The sequence below is a fragment of the Channa argus genome, chromosome 16 (assembly GCF_033026475.1).
Source record: "Channa argus isolate prfri chromosome 16, Channa argus male v1.0, whole genome shotgun sequence".
Taxonomy (NCBI): domain Eukaryota; kingdom Metazoa; phylum Chordata; class Actinopteri; order Anabantiformes; family Channidae; genus Channa; species Channa argus.
The window spans coordinates 20,303,356-20,322,243 of NC_090212.1; the positions used below are offsets into that span (position 1 = coordinate 20,303,356).

An 18,888-nucleotide genomic window follows, 5' to 3' on the forward strand; every position below is an offset into this window, starting at 1 on the left:
GAATAGAACAAGAACCCGATACCAAAACCATCCCACTGACAACCTGTAACTAAGGAGAAACACTGTCTTTATCAATTCAAACATTGAACTTCAGTTTACAAAAAGCACGTAAACTAAAATTTAACAAGTCTGAGTGTTTGCAATCACTAAAACTAAACTACCACCAGTCTAAAATATCCCAAAATATTAAAAAATACAAGATTTTAAAGACTGCGCTTTCGCGTTTTCTTGGAATGACAACAATTAAAAAGGCAAAAAATAATATTACTAAGGCTGAAACTCACCCATGAGCAGCCATGTGAATTACTATAACCTCAAGTCTTGAATCTTACAAAAACCTGTCTGCTTGACTTCCTCTGCATCAACACTCAAGTGAAATCAGTAACGTCCTCAAAAGACACATTTCCATCAATCAGCTCTGTCGTCTTTGCTCATTCCAGCTGTGCCTCTGTGCACGAGATCTTCACACACAGGCCACGCAGGAGGACCAGGATCCAGATGGGGCTTTGGGTTGGTAGTCTGGCGGGAGCGCGTCCAGCACCTCCTTCACCTCCCATTTAGAAAGACCCTTCCACTGCAGCAGCTGGTAGAGGAACTCAGGGTTCTCGCTGCAATTAAGGACAAATCACGAGAGTCAGGAAGTAAAGAGATGCAGCACTCAGGCAACAGCTGGACACAGATGTGTATCAGCAGCTTCTGTGCCCTGTTTACCTCTTTAATAAATTCTCCGTCTGTATGGCCGCAACTGTGATTTTCAGCCCATCGTTGCTGTTGCACTCGAGCACCTCAGTGATCCTCAGCAGCACGAGGTTCCACGGCTGGACGCCAGGAGCCTGACGCAGGAGGACACACACAGGTCAGGAAGTGTTAGTTCAAGGTCACGTCTACACCAAAACACTGAACTCACCAGGCCCGAGATGGTGTTGTGCAGCTCCTTCGCATCCCGAGTGACTATTTTCCCCACTTCATCTCCCCCCCAGCACTTCTTCAGTTTGCTGTGGTTGGTGTTTATAAGATGATCCACGTAAACACCAACGATGACCTTGTAGGCTTCATCCATCACTGTCTGCACAAATACAAACACACATTTTCAAAAACCCACAGTAGGACAAAACGATGAGGAGCATGGAAAAGGATTTTTGTTTCTTCAAAACACGGGATATTAAATGTAACATCACACACATTTTTGGAGGGGAATAGAACATAACGGTTTGTTGGTAAATGTTATGTGACATGTTACAGAAATGGGACGTAACTGATTAACTTACAGTCCAATTTGTCATTATGTAGAACTGGGTGTGGCTGTGTTCATTTGATTTTCACTTGTTTCCTGATGCAAATCTTCAACCAACAGAAGTTGAAACAGAAAAGAGAAACGTTAAAGCTCTCGTTTTTTAAAAATACCTCCTGCACGTCTTGACAATCCGGCTGGTTGGGGAAATACTTGTTCACTGCATCGAGCAATGGTAAGAGCTTGATCTCCGTGGTGAAGTAACCTTTAAGCTGCCTCTACGTGACAAAGAATTCAGCCAAACATCCAAATGTTAGATGTTAGAACATCTAACATTTGTTAGAAATGTAAGAACAGTGCACGTTTGGGATCGGGTTGACCAGCTACCTTGGCCATGTTCGCCACATTGTCCCTGAGAAATTTCAAAGTAAAGGCCTCCGTGTTTTGCAGCATATTCCCAATTTCCCCACAAAGGGAATTTCCGCTGTTGCTGTCCTGGACGTACTTCCTGCAAGTAAAGACCATAAACACCATATAAAATATTCACTTGCAGGTAAAATCTCCCTCAAGGAACAAAAGCACAATTACTCACTTCAGTTCTTTGCACATTTTCAAAGCCTTGGAGAAGTGAATCGTTTCTGGTTCGTCCAGTTTTGCTATTTTCCCAAGAAGCACCTCCTTCTCGTTGGTGTACCTGCAAATCCAACAGGAAATCTGAGTAAAAGCACAGGACTAAAATTCACAGTCTGGATGGAAATCTGGAAAGAAACTACGTCTTCACCTCTTCACAAATGGCAGCAGCTCCTGGAAACAAACCTCCTGCACTCGATCAGCCAGTTTCCTGCTGATTTGTTGGGCTCTACAGCACATGCTATTAAGGCACTGGGAGAAAAAAGGACGAAGCAGAGGAGACGTTGATATAAAAACATGCAAACACGTTCCTCTAAATCCGATCCCTCAGAACTGAAACTCCCAAACTTCAGTGTTATTACCGAAATAGTGTCCACATAAAGTCGAACGTATTTGTCTCCACTGTCACCATCTTCTTCCTCTGTCTCCATCTGCAGGATTTTCTCCAGGTATTCTCTGACATCTTCCTGTGCACACAAACAAACACACACTGCCGTTTGTCCGACACACACACAGGACGTTAGGGACATGTTGATACTGTTCCGTTGCTTTTATCGGCCGTAGTTTTTGCTTGTGTCTTTCTGTTTTGTTTGTCTTGTGTTTTTGCATGTGTCCCCGCAGTTTTCCTCACCACCAGCTGAGCCTCTCCACCACACTGTTCCACTTCCATCCGCCTCCAATCTCTCTTGGCTTTCCGCTCCTCAGCTGACACCGGTCGTCACACATGATCCACATTAATTCATATTCATAATTCTTTTCATAATTTTCCTATTCCCGTTCATCCCGGTTAGTTTAGTCACGGAGTTTTGTTAGTGAGTTTGTATCCTTATATACTTTGCCTTGTTTGTGCCTCATTAAAGTGATTTTTCTTTAGTATCTTTTTTACTTGTATATCGATCTGTTTTCCGGTGTGTTCACTTACCTCCTATCTTTTGTAGTGAGTGTTTTTGGTTATCAAATTGTTTCATTTCCCTCCTAGGGAGCATTTTCTGTTTGTTTCTTCCCGGTACCTTCATGCTGTGAGTTTGTTTTCACTAACTATTTTTCCTAAATCAGTCTTCTGCACTTCCTGCCCTGTACTGACTCGTGCTTTTGGATCCCTGTGTGTGTTTTGTTCTCACAGTTCCAGCTTTTTTCCCCATGCCAGCAGTGTAGCACTTCCTTCATTCAGAAACTACCTGGCATCCGAACGGAATCGACCAACTGCATCATGTTCCTTGCAAACATTTAAGTGTAGCTTGCTTGTGTCTTATTTTCAGGAGCTGCATCCTCTGAAGGCTTCGTTTGACGTGCGCAGCATCACAACGAGCCTGTCTCCTTTTAATGGCGTCCTCAGATGTGACCTAGTTTCCCCCGGCAACCACCCGGCAACAACATAACCCTCTTCTTGTGTTGGTGTCTTGCTGACGTGGAGGCGACGTCCCTACAAAGATCGCATCGGCCAGGTACTTCAAAGGCAGCTGCCCCTGAATTGAAACGCAACTTTCGTTTGGCTGATTTTAAAATTGTTGCTGGACAACTGCACATACATGGAGACACTGTCCAAGGACTCTTTGACATGTGGCCAGGAGGAACTGGGAATCTAAGCACCAGTGGGGTTCACAAGTGACTCCTCTACCAACTGAGCAGAGAGAAGAGGATTAACTCTTTTGACTCAGTGGCTAGTGGACGTTTTGTCCAGACATAATTTGGTGCAGACATTCCTGTACCCAAAGGACTGATTACAATCACATCCCGATTATTTCCTTTTTTCACTATTTTACTTTAATTAAAAAAAAAATATTACAACATCTACCAGATGGGTTAGCATCAGATTTTATGTGTGTGGCCAATTGTGGTTTTTCAGTGAAATATCTAAACAGCTTTTCGATGGATCACCATGAGATACGGGCGCTGATTCCTTAATAATTTTATCCAGAGCCTTGATCAGAATAATATTTCACTTTGTCTTTGGTTTATTATAAATGACTGTTACTACCTGTTACTGTGCTAATTTTATGCATTTGACCTTGGAGACATGTGACCTTGTTACTAAGTATGTCACTTTTGAAATATGTTTTCGTGGAGAGACACTTCATTGATGATATTGTGGAGCTGTCGACGCCGCCTGTGCAGGATTTTGACTGAGGCTCACTCCTCTAACCAATCAGAGATGCAGAGACCTGCATCAGAGAAGGACACCAGAGGATATGACACAGCTTCAGTGTTTGATAGATGGATGGATATGGAGTCTCCTGCTACTCCTGCTAGAATGATTCCCAAAAGTTGCATATTCCAGAAAATAAGAAAATACAGGAAACCGGAACCAAAGGGAAGCACAAGGGAGTTTTTTCAAGCTACTGACGGGAAAAACATCAGTGGTTGTAAAGCTACTTAAAGCTGTGCTGAAGGTAACATAATCCAACAACCCCATGTGTGTCATCACTTTTGAAGCATTACTGAAGTTTTGCTAAAGTACTAAAGTATAAATGTATTAATGATTCCATAAATAATGTGTTTCAAGATGCTGAGCTCATGACAAACGTTCCTACTGAGGGCAACAAAGGATATTATCATGTGAAATACTGGAAATCTCTTGTCCGTTAACTGTTGAGTACGTTGGTCTCACTTTGGTCATTTCAAAAGTTTTTATTCTTACCTGCACTTTTTTGAGCAGTTTCTCCTTTGCCTTCGTTTTCCATTCTGTGAGCAGCAGGAGGTCGATTATTTTAACGGGATCCGGTTTTTGAATGGCAGAGTTACCGAGCATGTCTCGACTGGGAAAATTAAAAAAAACAAAACACCGAAATCAGAACTGTCTCTCCCGCGATTTCTGGTTAAAAGGTGAATACGGTGATGACGGATAAATACCTCAGATATGTTTTTAGGCCCCAGTCCAGCAGCGTGAAGTAACTCCTGGAGGAGCTGACGTTCTGCAGCAGGATATGCAGGTGCTCACATGTCTGACGATGGTAGCATTCGATCACATATCCCATCAAGTCCATAGGCTCCAACCCGGGACCAAGCCTCGTGAGCTCACCGAGCACCGCGTTCTGCACGTTCGACAGGTGCTGCGGCAGGCTCTGATCCAGATCTGCTGGTGGCTCTGGGAAGTGCTGGCACACAGATCTCTGTATGAGGTGTTTATTATTTTGGCCAGAGTTGCTGGAGACGGCATCAGGCTGAACTTCAAGAAGTTCAATGAGTTGCTGGAGTGTGAGCTCCTCTTTGCACCGTGGAGGCTGTTCCTCCTGGATGCTGAAGCAGTTCTGAGCCAAGGACGTGTTGTACCCGAATTCATCCTGGGCATATGCTATGGAAACGTTATATTTTACAGTTTTTAGATTAGACTCTAAAACACAAAGGTCTTCATTCATTCTTTAAAGCCAATAATATTCAATTGTCACACTGAAGCTAAGCTGGTGGATAATTTGTCTTCGTGTTTGACTGAGACGATAATGATGCTCGGCACCAACCGCAGATGATAATTTCACTCTGGCAGATACTTTATGGCCACATGCTTTTCCTCTGCAGCCTGCACTCATTGATTTAAATGAAGTGGACAAATGAAACACGCATGCAATATAATTCAAAGTTCTGTACTCATGCAGGAAACTGAATCCATCTTCTGTCAGTCCACCTGACTTTTTCTCCCTTGAAGGACTTTTGGGGAGTTTTTCCTTTTAGCTTTAGCTCCAGTTCCTTAAGGCCAATCTGTAGTTTGGGCTCTAATAATATAATAATTATTAATAATTATTAATAATAATTACTGATGCTGCAGTCAACATAAAGTTACGTTATGTTGTGGAACATAACCAGTAACAAGTTGGTCCAGAACATGATCAAACCTGCACAGCACCACAAAGCGTTGTGCCTGCAAATATTTGTTCAAGCATTTCCCGGAAACCTCTGCTCGCTTCAAATAAACCAGATGCAACGACCCAGTTTGATGAGGCAGGAGTAGAAATAAAGCTTTTGATACATAGCAGGCTCACTCTGCCTCAAACCACTCTACATCTACTCCACCATGTGGTCCTGATAACCGTACACCCCCTCTACATGCAAAAAGCCAAATTCAAGCACTCATCTTTACTTGTGTCTTTTCTGACTGAACCACAGCATCGAGGTTTTCCAACTACTGCCCCGACAACTACTCCCATTGCAGTTCACACACGTAACCCGCTCGAGTTGGCAGCAAAGTGACTGTGACATAACTGACTGGGAAACACACTAAAGAGCACATTGATGATAAAAACACACTCTTACCATCCTTCATGTTGTCGTTTAAAGGAATAGTGTTGTTGGTCTTGCACACTTTCTTCCTCCGTGTGAACAGTTTCTTTATCTTGCTCATTTCAGAATTTAAAAGTGGACGTTCTAGCACAGGGTCTCTCAGGGACTTGTCGGCAGCTCAGATCTGTGTGTATCTGTGACTCAGAAGCTGGGGTGTTCTTTAACAAGGCAGCTGAATGAGTTTTCCCACATAATCATCACCACTGATTTACTTTCACTTTCCACAAGAGCTGCATTCTGTTAATAGAGTGGCTGCATCGTGCAGGGAGGGGCCACAGTTAGAAAAGAGAACTATCAGAAATACAAATGCTTTTCCAAATAACAATAATGTCACATATCATAACAATAATTGAAGAAGTGAAGTTCATTGTTCACTACATGAACACTGACTCCTGGAGGTTGTTGTAGTGAGAGTGTTTTTTCACATAGTTCTCTTATTTAAAAAATGTAGTACACAATGAAGTGAGTCACTTATATGACCAGGTTGGGGTTTATAGGAAGAAGTCGTGCAACCAGAGTCAGATCAGATCAGCACTTAGTGCACAATACGTACTATAGGCTTAAGTGTTCAAAGTGTTTTGCAGACCAGATGGATGTGGGTTTGAGGAAGCTAATTTGCAAACCACTTTTAACATCACAAGGCATCACAAGACATCACAAGACATCACAGGGCATCACAGGGCATCACAGGGCATCACAGGGCATCACAGGGCATCACAGCCTTGGCAGCAGTGAATACTCCACAAAGACGGCTGCAGGCACATGTAAACAAAGACACCAACTCACTTGGCTGCTTTCAGGTTTCCAGCAGAAGGAGAAGGAACATGATGCACAGTGTGTTTGTCCGAATGAAACACACGGCGTTCAGCTTTGCATTTTGCTTTTTGTGATGCACTAAATATTGTGCTGTTGAATTGTTTGTTTTAATTGTAAAGAAGAAAAGACTTTAAAAGATAAGACCTGCACAACCTTTAAGCAGCCAGCCTGCATCCTGGTGCGACAGCTTCACGCTTTAGTTTGGACCTAATGGAAGAACAAAGTTTGCTAATAGTGTTTGTAGTGTTCGCTCCATTGTTTGTCTTTCCCTGGTCACCATTTATCCTCGTGTCTGTTCAGATTTACGTGCGCACACCACTGATTTATGATTAACTTACCCTGTAAGTGCACACTTTTATAGTTGGTTACCTCACTGGTTTCTGTATGTAAACCCCATTCAGTATCCTGTGTGTCTGGCCCCACAGCGTGTGTGTGTGCACTCTACAGCTAATGTCAGTCTCTTGTCTGTTTCTGTCTGTGCTCATACACAAAACTTGACACATAGTTGACATCTTCTTATCACATCTCATGTCAACAGTGGGTCAGAGGTGAATCGATTGAGTCAGTTTCCCACAGCTCTGCTGAGCATTGTAGCGTTTTACTGCTGATTTCACTTCCGTACGTGACTTCTCCCTTCAAGTGAGGTAAAGCTCTGGCTCAGGTCTTTGCCAAGTTTTTCCAATGTGCAGGACAACAATTTTCAGTGAGGCAGCTTTTAGTGTTTATGCTCTGAGCCTTGGAACAGTCTGAGGATCTTAGCAAACTTAAAACCCACCTTCTTAGCCTGGGCTGTATTGGAAGAGTTTACAAGCGCTGTTCATTTATTGCTTTTATTTAAATAAGAAAATGTTTAAAGGTCTTAATTGTTGATCTACTTTCGTGTACATGTATTGTGTTATATTGATTTTAATGTTTAATTTATTTTCATCTTTAATTTGTGTGCATTAATCTCATTGTCTTAGTGTGATACCTTTTGTCTCATTGCCTTTGTTCGAATGTGCCTCATCAACTTCTTGCTCTTTTACTTTTTGGTGAGGGGCTTTACGATCGCTGTTTCGAATGATTTTTTTTTTGTCTTCGCTAAGCACATCTTTCTTCAACTTTCAATTCTCGGTAAAGCACTTTGTACAAAAGGTGCTAAATAAAAGCAGCTGTTTTCCGAGTAGATTTGGTAGTTTTACATCTGGTTTTGGTCATTATGCATCTTTTTTGTCATCTTTGCTCTCATTTGGTCCTTTTGCATGTGGATATGATCCTCATAGTCTCCATTTGTTCATTTTATGTCTGTGGGCTTATGTTGTGTCTTTGAACTGAGCTGTATAAATGTCAGGCTCTTGGGCCTTTGCCTCAGTATGTAGTGGGATTAATGATTATGCAACAGCACTCATACGATCTTTCAAGGTCAAACCTGTGCAGCATGTGAACCAACTGGAAAGAGAGAATCGAAAATCACTCGAGCACACGGGCTTATTTTGACACTTTGTTCTGCCATTAGGTCCAAACCAGGGTGCAGGCTGGCTGCTTAAAGGTTGTGCAAGTCTTATCTTATCTCAGTTAAAACAAACAATTCAACAGCACAATAATTAGTGCATCACAAAGAGCAAAATGCAAAGCTGAACACCGTGTGTTTTATTCGGACAAACATCATGTTCCTTCTCCTTCTGCTGGAAACCTGAAAGCAGCCAAGTGAGTTGGTGTCTTTGTTTACATGTGCCTGCAGCCGTCTTTGTGGAGTATTCACTGCTGCCTTGTGATTGTTAGAAAGTAATTTGCATATAAGCTTGCTCGCAAAGTATTAGGAAAACGAAAGCTAGAAAAGGAATTCAAATGTAAAACTGGGCAGCACTCGATGGACTGAGCTCTATTTACAGCTACAGTGCAGATGAGTGCGTTGGTAATAAAAATTCCCCCAGAAATAAGGCCAAGAGTTCTGCTATAGAATGCCGTTAGGAAATTATCAGGGATATTCCCACTCCTGATGGAATACCCAATGGAGGAAATGGATATTCCCCAAAGTCCTGAAAAAAACCCAACACAGTGAAATCAATATTTCTCAAGTGACTGGTTGAGTTAAACATCAGTGGACGGAGCTAAAACAAAGGGTCTGCATCAGTGACCTGCTGCAGAGCTGCTTTCCTTAGATGCTTTTACAGGAGCTTCTGCAGTAATGCATTAAAGCTTTTAAGGGCTGGAGACAAAAGTCCAGTTTCAATAGAGGAGAAAAGCTCCTCCTGTTAGGATTTATGTGCCTGTCAAAAACTACTTTACAATGGTTCTCAAAACAATTAAAGGCTTTTTGTCCAAAATCTGTTTTTGTCTGTGTACTTTACTTTAATGCTCCCTGATTTTAAAAATACTAATCACTTAATCATTTTACCACTTTTAAACTCAAGCAAATCCATAAATGAAACCATTTGATGGAACTGATACCACATTTCATGGACGTCCAACTGCAACAAAGTTGCAGTTTATATTTTGGTCGTAAAATTTGAAGTAACTGAAGCTGACAGAAATACAAAACATGCCGTTCTAAATTTCCCTTGGAAAACGTGAGTGGTTTGTTGGGCAGCTTATCTGTACGTGAGCAGACACACCTCCTAACCCTCAGTAAGACGACATCAATTATCTGGACCGTCTCAGAGGGGACGGACGTGTCGTCAAACAGGACATTGCATGGCTGCTGCTGCTGATTGCGTCGTACAGAAACAAGTGACATTTGCAGAAAGTCAGACAATGCACAGGCTCCATCAAGATGAAGCTTTTTGCAGGTAAAGTCCTCGTTCGATTTAGCGCACGCCTTAAACAAATCGTGTGTCCGGGTTTTATTTGCTAACCTGTGACATCACTGCTGCTGCAGCAGTGCTGGGATCGAGGAATCGAACATGGGTGAGTGCAAACAGCGAGACGCTTTTTTTTTTTTCAGGAACAAATCCAGATCATGAGAATAGTTGGTGGTTGTTTTGCTCAGCACATTAGATCCTCCGTGTTCTGTCTGTTTCCTTGGTTCAGATTTCAGATGTGCATGTACTCTCTGCTTGTTAAATAAGCCAAACTTGTCTAGTATCCTGTCTGCTTTGAAACCAGAGAGTCAGGTTTTCCTATCAGAGAGGAAAACCTACACCTGAACCCGACCTGGGCCTCAGCTGATAAGATCCTGACAGAAAGCTCACTCATGCTGTTTCCTAATTAGAGGCTTTTTGCTTAGAAAGTTAAACTAGGTCCTCATACAAGACTTCGGTTTGAGGTCAGGTGAACCACAACACAACCTCCTCAGCCAACTACGACCTCCTAGAACATAAACTGAACTTTTACCGAATGTAACCATCTTAACTTTTATTTCAAAGTTGTTGCTTTGCTCAAGTTGTGTTTTTGGGAGAGTTTCAACAGTCAGATTCCACAGTCAGACTGTGCAGCTTGTTCCCAGATGTGAAACACAAAATAACTGCAAACACACACACACACATAAAATAAAGTCAAAGAGATAGAAGAGAAGAGTTGGAAAATGACCACAAAGTGCCTTAAACTTATTAATTTTTTTCCTTTCAGCTTATCCTGTGAGTTCAGGCAGATCATTGTCTGCATTTGCATGTTTGGCACAGTTTTTACGCTGGATGCCCTTCCTGATGCAACCCTCCCCAATTTATACTGGGGTTGGACGGGCACTGTACACCTGGGTTGGGGGCTCTTGGGGGTTCAGTGTCTTGCCCAGACACACTTATAGCCGTGACCAGGGATCAAACCACTGATCCTGTGGTCCATGGACGACTGCCTTACCAACTGAGCTACAGCCGCTCCCTCACAAAGTGCCTTAAAATCATCACAGAATATTCCAAAGAGACATGAAACAGCTGCATGGAGACATGAGTGTTAGTCCACTGCAGTGACCCATCTCACAGTCCATCCATACTGTAAAGTCAAACGCGGGTCTGTGCACAAGCCTGTGAGGACTTTCCACATTTAAACCAGGGTTAAATCACCTGTTTTTGCATGTTGTGTAGTTTGTTTGAATCATACTGACACTTGCAGCTGAACTGTCTGAAGCCCACTGAGGCACAAACTTGTCAAAATGTCGACTTGTTTTTCTGTCACAGCTCTAAAACACACTGGAGCCAATGCCCACGTTCAAATCTACAGACCAGCAGCTGCACGAACTCAACCACAAACCCAAGAAGAAACCACCACACAAACCGCCAAAACCACGACCGCCGGCCCGTTGTTGATGGTATTTTGTCACTGTGCTTGTTAATGTGCCACTGTCTCCTATCAACTCATTCAGTAATATTGTAAGACTGAGAAAAACCGTGACGTGTGAGCTCTGTGTGTCCCTCAGCACGCGGCGCTAACACCAGCACAGAGGCGGTATCTCTGCACCATCGCAGCTTCCTACGGCCCGACACGTGTTCGCCACCTCATCACCCAACATTACATCAACGTCCTGCACAGGTGGAAATGTACAGGTGAGCTGCGTCATCGTCCTTTGCGTTGCACTCGCGTGTTGGACTTCAAGGCATTAATGCAGCTTGTTCTGCACATTCTTCTACAGAAACTTTTAAGACCAGACTCAAAACTCACCAGTTCCCAGTGTCTGTAATGTAAATTTAAAAAATAGGTTTTTAATGAAAAAAAACTTGTGTACTTTAAATAAAGTTGTAGTTCCAGCTTTTGTTAGGTTACATAATATGATTTTAGAGTATAAATGTGGGAAATTGTAGGAACCTGCTTCTTTATGTCTTCATAGTTCCACAGTGAGCTAAGGAAATGACTGATTTCCACGATTTTTAGGCCACAGCTCTGACAGAGACGAGGTTACTGTGATGGCTGTGACACCACACGAGAGTGAGAGTGGAAAAGGTCAATCACTGTCGCAATCAGAAGTTCCTTCACGGGCAAAACACAAGGAGAGGAAAAACACAAACTCACAACCTCCTGGGAAATCCTTTCTCCCAAACATCCCAGACAGAGAAAAAAGGTGAATGAGAGGTTTTAGCTTAATTATACAGTCAATAGATTTGGAGATAGAAATAAGTTACTAAGAGAAAATAGCTTCGTGTCCACTGCTCCAAATGCTAAATGACTAAATGTAAATGTAAATGTAAACACGGAATGAAACAGAAGAAAAAAAATTAAATTCCTGTTTCTTCATCATTAAAGGTTTTCACGCACTTTGGCATCAAAACCGAGAAAGATGAAGATGCATAAAACAACATCACCCAAAATAAAACGAAGTCCAAGAAGTAAGTCAGCAAAATGTTAAAGCGGTAGATATCTATGTTGTTTCATGTGAAAAAATTTTCTCCAGCTGCGCTTATGTTCATTGTATTTATGTTTGTAACGGTTTTCTGCTGCCAGGGTTCAAGAACAGACTATTAAAGGAGGAAGAGGACGAAGAGGAGGAAGGAAAGGGCAATTCTCTGAGTCAATATTTGAGCTCCCTGTCTGTGGGAGAACAGGATCAATGCAGCTTTTCAGATTCATTCATTTTGTGAATTCATGGGGTTAAAAAGTCTAAATACAGACATTAAAGAAAGCACCAACTACAGTTAAATTCAACTTTACTCTCATTCTTAAAGAACATTTTAAAGACTGTCAAGTTCTGAGGTGCTTGTCCTTTACATTTTCCTCACATTTCTCCAAAACTTGTGTATTTAACAGCTAAAATCAATTCTGCATAACCATCACATAATAAATTATTATAGGAGACTCTGCCTGCATAAGAAGTACTTTTACTTTCATAGCTGTTTTAAATGAAGGTCATCAGCAGGTCAACTGTAAGGACCTGTAGCTGGTAATGTTGTGCTCTGGTGCCCCCCTCTGTCAGACAGGAGAAGAATGGGAGGAGCTTTCATGTCGTCAAGTGTTCACATCTATGACGAGGCCACAACCACGTGATTTTTGAAATTTCCCTGTGGCAGGGAATTCAAAACACAGAGCTGATGCCCTTTGGTTTTACTGCACGTTACTCCTCTGAACAGTTTGAGCTCATGAACCCCTCAGGCTGCAGGTGCATCCGGCCTGCACTGACTAGAATTTGTGAAACTGAATCTGAGCTCTGTATTGTTGGATGATTTTAGTTTCGCACAGTCCTACAACTTGGTACAAGCTTCCCCCTCTTCTTTAGTATTAAAAAGCGAATGAGTAGGTAAAAGTCAGTTTGTAAGAAGGGAGCTATTACAATTTTAGAACCCAGCAATTTGTCTTTAGTGCCAGTACAAGACCCATTTCCTGCCTCCTTGAAGTTAGTCAGTCGAATAATTAAAGATCAGTGTTTGAAGTCAAGACAACCAAGTTGGGATTGTAAAAATTCTACTGAGCACTGAGTAAGTTCTGCAGGGTTTTCCAGCATGTTAATCATTTCACAGGCTGCTCTGGAAACTGCTGAAATATCCATTTTTGCACAAAAACTGAGTTGTTTTTTCTTCCACTTCATTAAATTACCTATAGGAACTGCTTCAGTGGCACAAGATTCATACAACAGCATTAAGGATGGATATTATTATATGTCGTTATAACTTGAGACAAAGCAACAAATGGATTTTGATCTTTATTGTTGGGAAAGAAATGACTACATGAAGCTAGAGGCCTGTTGGTTACATGTACAGGAAATAATGAGGGTGAAAATAATACCAAAAAAAAAAAGAAAAGAAATGGCACCAAATATTTCTCTTGTTAACACATACATGTGACATTATTGCATTCTCTACAATTACCGACTGACAGCTTGGACACAAGCGAATGCTGATGACGTATGAACAATATAATACAAAGGTGTTTCAGAGTTAAGTTACTCCCCAGCTGCAAACCCAGTGGGAAGGAATGAAATGGTAAAAATGAGCCAACGTTAGCTCAACTCTGTTCTTCCTTGTCGCGCTGTTATCCTCTAAGATTTCTTGTACTCGATCCTCTCCACCTTCACGTCGTCACCGATCAGCTGATAGACGTACGTCACCACTGTAGACGCCTGGATGTCCATTAATACAAAAGAAGGGATGATGTTGCTGTAAGCAGAGAGTACAGGTGTGTTTTAGGTCGGCAGCCGTGACCTCTGGCTGCTTGTGATTAGAGACACGCTGGTTCTATTGTTACACTGAGCGTCAGACACAGGAAACTACGGCTGGGTGACGGAACTAATTTGATAATTTAAATAAATAACTAAATAAAAATCACCTTGATTTCTAGAGTCAAACTCATGTGTTCTGCATTCACGTCAGCTAAACAGGACACTGTTACACAACTCCACTCACGGCTTCAACTTTTAGAGCTGAATTGCAGGGCAAAGGCGTATTAGTTGCAAGACACTGGCGACAACAAAGATGGGGAAACACAAGAAACCGCTTCCTCCATTTGAAAAGGTCATAGTAGCAGTAGACAGAAAGTATTCAGTCCTGAGTGTCCTTTTAGGTCAGATATGGGAGCTCAAAAAGAATCAGGAACAGAGACAATGCAACAGTCTATTTTAGAATTTAAGATGCGACTCCAGTTATGACATTTGGAGTTTTAAAGAGCGACTTCACCCGTTTTTTGGAGGCGTTTGTCAGCTAGAAAAAGGGACATATTTTAATGTGGGGAAGTTTAATGGCATTTACATGTCCTACCCAAACTAGACCCAAAAGAAGCAAGTTCAGTATCAGTGAAGGCCTCTTAAAGCCTTTTAAAGCTAATATAGTTTGTGTCAAAGTCCCAGAATGGAAAGTTTTATTTAAACCAGCACTGCCTCCGCTTTAAGCAGAATGAACGCAGACCTTATTCATACTGTGATCATCTACACAAAATTAGGCAGCGTTCCTTTTCTTCTAGTGAAAGGCGTCATAATTCTGGTTATTAAATGGAGCCAATAGACATTATGCTCACAAGTGGACACATAAGTGGTTAAAATGTCTACTGGGAGCCAGTTTACTTTACTGAAGACTAGAGAAACTTTAATACCAATTTCTGTTGTTGTAAATATCTGATTTCATTTGGGTTTATTGGGTGGGCTTAGATTGATATTAGGTAAGGGTCTCATCCCGCAATCCTGAAGCAAAACTAATGACATTTTAAAGACGGTAAGACCTGTGAACGGAGCCTCCATCTTGACTCTGAGCTCCTACCTTTCCAGTGCACTGTAGGCTCCTGTGGCAGAACCAGGGTTGATGTAAAACTTGTTTTCATTCTCAAAAGCCTCAAACTTGTGCGTGTGCCCCGAGATGAGGATGTCAACGTCGAGCTGCCTCTGCAGCAGCGCCAGACTGGCCATGTCGCCCCAGGGGATCACCTGGTGGCCGTGAATGAGACCAATCTTAAACTGGCCCACTGTCACCACCTTCTGTTCGGGGTAGTTGAGGTTCTGCGAGGGCATAAATTTAAATACGAGTTTATTCACCATTACTGTGCCCTTTTGTAATACAGCACTTGCTATTAGTGTTCTAAAACTGAAAACTATGACTAGACATGCTATTATTAGTTGATCAATGGAAGATGGTCAACTTGACAACTTTGACAGTCAATCTCATTTTATTCAAACAGGTGCTGAATGTGTAGTGGACATCACTTAATGTGACTGGTTTGGATAGTGGAGACCTTAGATTGTCTCCAAAGTTTTTATTCTTTTTTGCACAGATGGAGGACATTACATCTGCACCCCCCCATCACTAATATAGGAGCTGTTTTGAGGAGGAATTCCCCTAAAGGCCTGTCTTAACAGGAAGGATGACTGCATTTCGTTGTCCACATGGACACCTGACTGTTGCTTTAAGACAGATATGAAAAATCACGATCCTGCCTTTTAACACCTAAATGATTGAGGAACTTAGTTTCGGTGACAGAATCTCTTTAATCTTATATTAATGTCTACAAACACACACAAACCTCATCAAAGTCTCCTCTGACTATGTGAACATCTCCTGCGAGGGTCTTCAGGTAGTCATAGCTCTCTTTGGTGCAGAGGTTTCCTGTGCAGAGGATGTGCTGGATCTTTCCTGGGACCAACAGCTTCTTGAACTTGGCAGGCAGAGTGTTGCACCGGTGGGGGATGTGCAGGTCACCTAACACCAAGACCAACTGATAACATCGCACAGACAAACACAGACAGGTAAGTTACCAACAGACGAGGCCGAGGACAGCACAGACTGTGTGCTGTACTGTCGGTACACTGAAAAAGGAAGCTGGCTGAAGATGGAGCACTGTGGGATGCCGCAGAATCACTGTACTCCTCAGTTAGTTATCGTTTAGTCTTTAAAACCATCACTTTAAAACAATCACATACTCTATATCAATTTAGTACAATGATGATGAACGGGCTTCACTTAAAAGGCTCAGACTTGTAAATAAGTTATGTTTGTGAGTAAGAAGCCACATTTATTAAGTGTCTGAGTTCAAACTGAGCTGTAAATAATGTTTTTTTTAAATGATCTGTAGACAGTCAATGGTGAAAAAAAAGCTGGACTTCAGACACTTAATAACAGGTAAAAGAGAGAGAATTATGTTTCCACGCGACACATTAAGTCAAAAGAAACACCAACAAACCTGAGTGTTCACGTTAGCACAAAACTCAAAAATAACCTTATAAATCCACTAAACAACAGCAAGATACTATAACTTTTAGGCTAATTATGATGGCAGGTTGCTACTTTGATAAGTAATAAACCAACATTTGGTGCAAATAGCTGATGAATTTGAGATAAACCGCAAACTGTGAGCGACTGCGTTCAATTGTAGGAATGTTTACTCGCAAGATTTGAAACAGATTAATTACTAATAAGTGTTTTCGAAGAAATGCTTAATTTCATTGGGGAAACATCTTTAGGAATATGAACGTGCCTGAGTCATTATTAATTTCTATACAGGTTCTTAAAATCCAATACGGAAGCTTTAGTATCCTCCTCTGCCTCACTATGGCCCATTATGAGTAGATAAGTATAGTTCTGTTTAGGAAAACTGAGGAGAGAATGTGTATTTTAAGCATCAAAACCTGCAGAGCACCAGATTTTTGCATGGCAGTTGCTGAATTAGCAGCAGGTAGTTGTTCTGTTAGACACAAAAACAGCAGAACCTCTGACCCAATGTCCTGTTAGTGTGTCAGGCAGCAGAGCAAGCAGAAAACAGAGACCCAACACAGAGCGAGAGCACTTACCCGGTGACCAGCCTGGTTGATTGGAGATAGGCAAGGAGGAGGATTAGGTGGGGGGTGGCGGGGGGGGGATAGGGGAGTGGGCGAGACAGGGAGGTAGGCAGGATGTGCATGGAGAGAATGACATGAGTCATGATCAAAGATTGGGGGGAAAAAATACAAAGAGAAAAAAAAGACAAGAAAGAGTTGGGATAAAAGGGAAAACTGAAATTAGAAATTAAAATAAGTGAACAGATTAGGTAGAAACAATCATTCAAAAACAGAAAGTTAAATGACAATGTAGTTGAATAATTGTTAATGGTGGATGGTTAGTGATAATAATAAAGCAAAACGTTTATCATCACCTGTGTGAGCAAAATCATATTGTGAAGCAAATCAAAGTGTTGATTGGACTTTATAAATCAACTACATAGATGTTCATTAAGAAGATGTTTCATTGCACCTAATTTCTTGATTACTAGACCCCTTGATAACTGATGCATTGTTATTTTCCAGTAAAAGATTTGTTTGTTTTTATTTGTCAAATTATTTTTCAGGGGGGGGGGTTTCCATATCAAATTCAAAGAGCCCATTGTGGTTTAGACATAAAGGTCTCTTGAAGAAAATCTGTCATATGAAAATCTGGGCTACATAAATTAAATGTGATTTGAGTTGATTGCCCTTTTCTTACTTTTTGAAGCCAAAGCAACAAATTAACTCATTGATCACAAACAGATTAATCAATAATGAAAATAATCATCAGTTGGAAATCTCTAAAATACTGCACAAGATAGGAAGTTTATATGTAGGGATAAAAAAAATGAAGTTCACGTTCATAGGTGGATGAACAGGAAAGTGCCCCATGGGATAAAGTAAGTTAGCCTGTTAGCCCGGGAAGCTAACTGGGTGGCAAACATGACAAAGTCTAAAAAAAAACATCGTGATATCAATTAAAGACAACAACAACTTTGGTTGATGAACAACACAGCTAAAAGATCCCCGTACAGGTGTAAACAGTGACTTTAGCGGTGCCTGCAGCCTGATGCAGTGAATTTTGTGAGGGTCTAAACTGCTCAGCTGTCATGTGATCGTTGATCCATTTCGGAATGGAGCTTCAAAATGAAAATAAGACTGTAAAACACGATGTCGTTCTCCTCGCGTCGACAACTGATCTAAGAAAACATCCCGTCAGTAACGTGCTCGAAACTCCGGCTGTAAATGAGACGATTTGTGGCCTTTTCGCCATTTCATACTCACCATCTTCTATGTTGCTTTTTGTACGAGTCAAGTTGAGGAAGCGCCTAGATACGTACAACGTCACGACGTCGGCCAATGGAAGAAGGGAATTTTAATGCGTGCTTTACGTTAAGGAAGACACTTCCTGTTGTTCCTTCAAAATACGATCTAAATACAGGGGAGATATGAATGAGTCGTGACAGCCACGAAAATGTTCAAAAACGGTTGTAATTAATGGTAGAAGACATATTAAGATGTATTCCTTAAGTAATAATAGTAATAAACACTCTATTGCAAGACATTGCTAAAAAAAAATTATTCTATCAAAATATTCTGTCAATTAACACCCTTGAAAAAAAATCCCATACATGATATATTTTGTTTCTTTATTCATATTACCCAGCGGTTGGCTTCATGAAAAGTTTCTCTAAATAATTAAAAATCCTCAACGGACATTTTAGTACACGCTGCTTCCTACTTCACCAGACCCCACTGCACACAGAGTGGATTTCAATTAAACTGTCAAATCAGACAGGAAACACTGCTGTAATTCTTGATTTTAAAATTTGGCCCCGAATAATTACTTCTTACTGAAAACAGTAATCATCGCACTGGGATT

The 18,888-nt window shown here is 41.4% G+C and overlaps 3 protein-coding genes across 5 annotated transcripts; 1 reads left to right on the plus strand and 2 right to left on the minus strand.

The window, feature by feature from the left end:
* Positions 1 to 30: 30 nt before the first annotated feature.
* LOC137101739 (uncharacterized) lies at positions 31 to 6,301 on the minus strand. The gene is made up of 11 exons (XM_067480512.1): positions 6,107 to 6,301; positions 4,712 to 5,153; positions 4,500 to 4,617; positions 2,224 to 2,328; positions 2,013 to 2,113; positions 1,824 to 1,925; positions 1,619 to 1,739; positions 1,405 to 1,509; positions 908 to 1,066; positions 712 to 833; positions 31 to 608 (listed from the first exon to the last, which is right to left on the minus strand). The coding sequence occupies exons 1-11, from the start codon at positions 6,192 to 6,194 to the stop codon at positions 464 to 466; spliced, it is 1,608 nt and encodes a 535-aa protein (XP_067336613.1). The 5' UTR covers positions 6,195 to 6,301; the 3' UTR covers positions 31 to 463.
* LOC137101742 (protein FAM216A) lies at positions 6,236 to 13,122 on the plus strand. Of its 3 annotated transcripts, none has more exons than XM_067480519.1 (6): positions 6,236 to 8,635; positions 11,041 to 11,171; positions 11,280 to 11,406; positions 11,732 to 11,918; positions 12,101 to 12,183; positions 12,299 to 13,122. In XM_067480519.1, exons 2-6 carry the CDS (start codon positions 11,169 to 11,171, stop codon positions 12,433 to 12,435), a joined length of 537 nt encoding a protein of 178 aa, XP_067336620.1. In that variant the 5' UTR covers positions 6,236 to 8,635; positions 11,041 to 11,168; the 3' UTR covers positions 12,436 to 13,122. The 3 variants fall into 3 exon arrangements, with proteins under 3 accessions (XP_067336620.1, XP_067336618.1, XP_067336619.1); XM_067480517.1 differs by lacking the exon at positions 6,236 to 8,635 and adding an exon at positions 9,567 to 9,717 and having other exon boundaries at positions 12,299 to 13,119; XM_067480518.1 differs by lacking the exon at positions 6,236 to 8,635 and adding an exon at positions 9,575 to 9,835 and having other exon boundaries at positions 12,299 to 13,119.
* A 355-nt stretch (positions 13,123 to 13,477) lies between these two features.
* vps29 (VPS29 retromer complex component) lies at positions 13,478 to 18,399 on the minus strand. The gene is made up of 4 exons (XM_067480521.1): positions 18,291 to 18,399; positions 15,794 to 15,985; positions 15,037 to 15,272; positions 13,478 to 13,944 (listed from the first exon to the last, which is right to left on the minus strand). The coding sequence occupies exons 1-4, from the start codon at positions 18,291 to 18,293 to the stop codon at positions 13,827 to 13,829; spliced, it is 549 nt and encodes a 182-aa protein (XP_067336622.1). The 5' UTR covers positions 18,294 to 18,399; the 3' UTR covers positions 13,478 to 13,826.
* Between the last annotated feature and the right edge of the window lie 489 nt (positions 18,400 to 18,888).

Excerpts from the sequence above, each read along its gene's own strand:
- vps29 (XM_067480521.1), bottom strand. Across the intron at positions 15,273-15,793 it reads TCAGAGGAGACTTTGATGAG|AACCTCAACTACCCCGAACA; the intron begins GTTTGTGTGTGT and ends ATGCCCTCGCAG. Across the intron at positions 13,945-15,036 it reads GCCTACAGTGCACTGGAAAG|CAACATCATCCCTTCTTTTG; the intron begins GTAGGAGCTCAG and ends CTCTGCTTACAG.
- LOC137101742 (XM_067480517.1), top strand. Across the intron at positions 11,172-11,279 it reads CCGCCGGCCCGTTGTTGATG|CACGCGGCGCTAACACCAGC; the intron begins GTATTTTGTCAC and ends TGTGTCCCTCAG. Across the intron at positions 11,407-11,731 it reads GCACAGGTGGAAATGTACAG|GCCACAGCTCTGACAGAGAC; the intron begins GTGAGCTGCGTC and ends CACGATTTTTAG.
- LOC137101739 (XM_067480512.1), bottom strand. The coding sequence starts at position 6,194 with ATGAGCAAGATAAAGAAACTGTTCACACGGAGGAAGAAAGTGTGCAAG. Across the intron at positions 1,926-2,012 it reads CTGCTGCCATTTGTGAAGAG|GTACACCAACGAGAAGGAGG; the intron begins GTGAAGACGTAG and ends TTGGATTTGCAG. Across the intron at positions 1,510-1,618 it reads ATGTGGCGAACATGGCCAAG|AGGCAGCTTAAAGGTTACTT; the intron begins GTAGCTGGTCAA and ends TTTGTCACGTAG.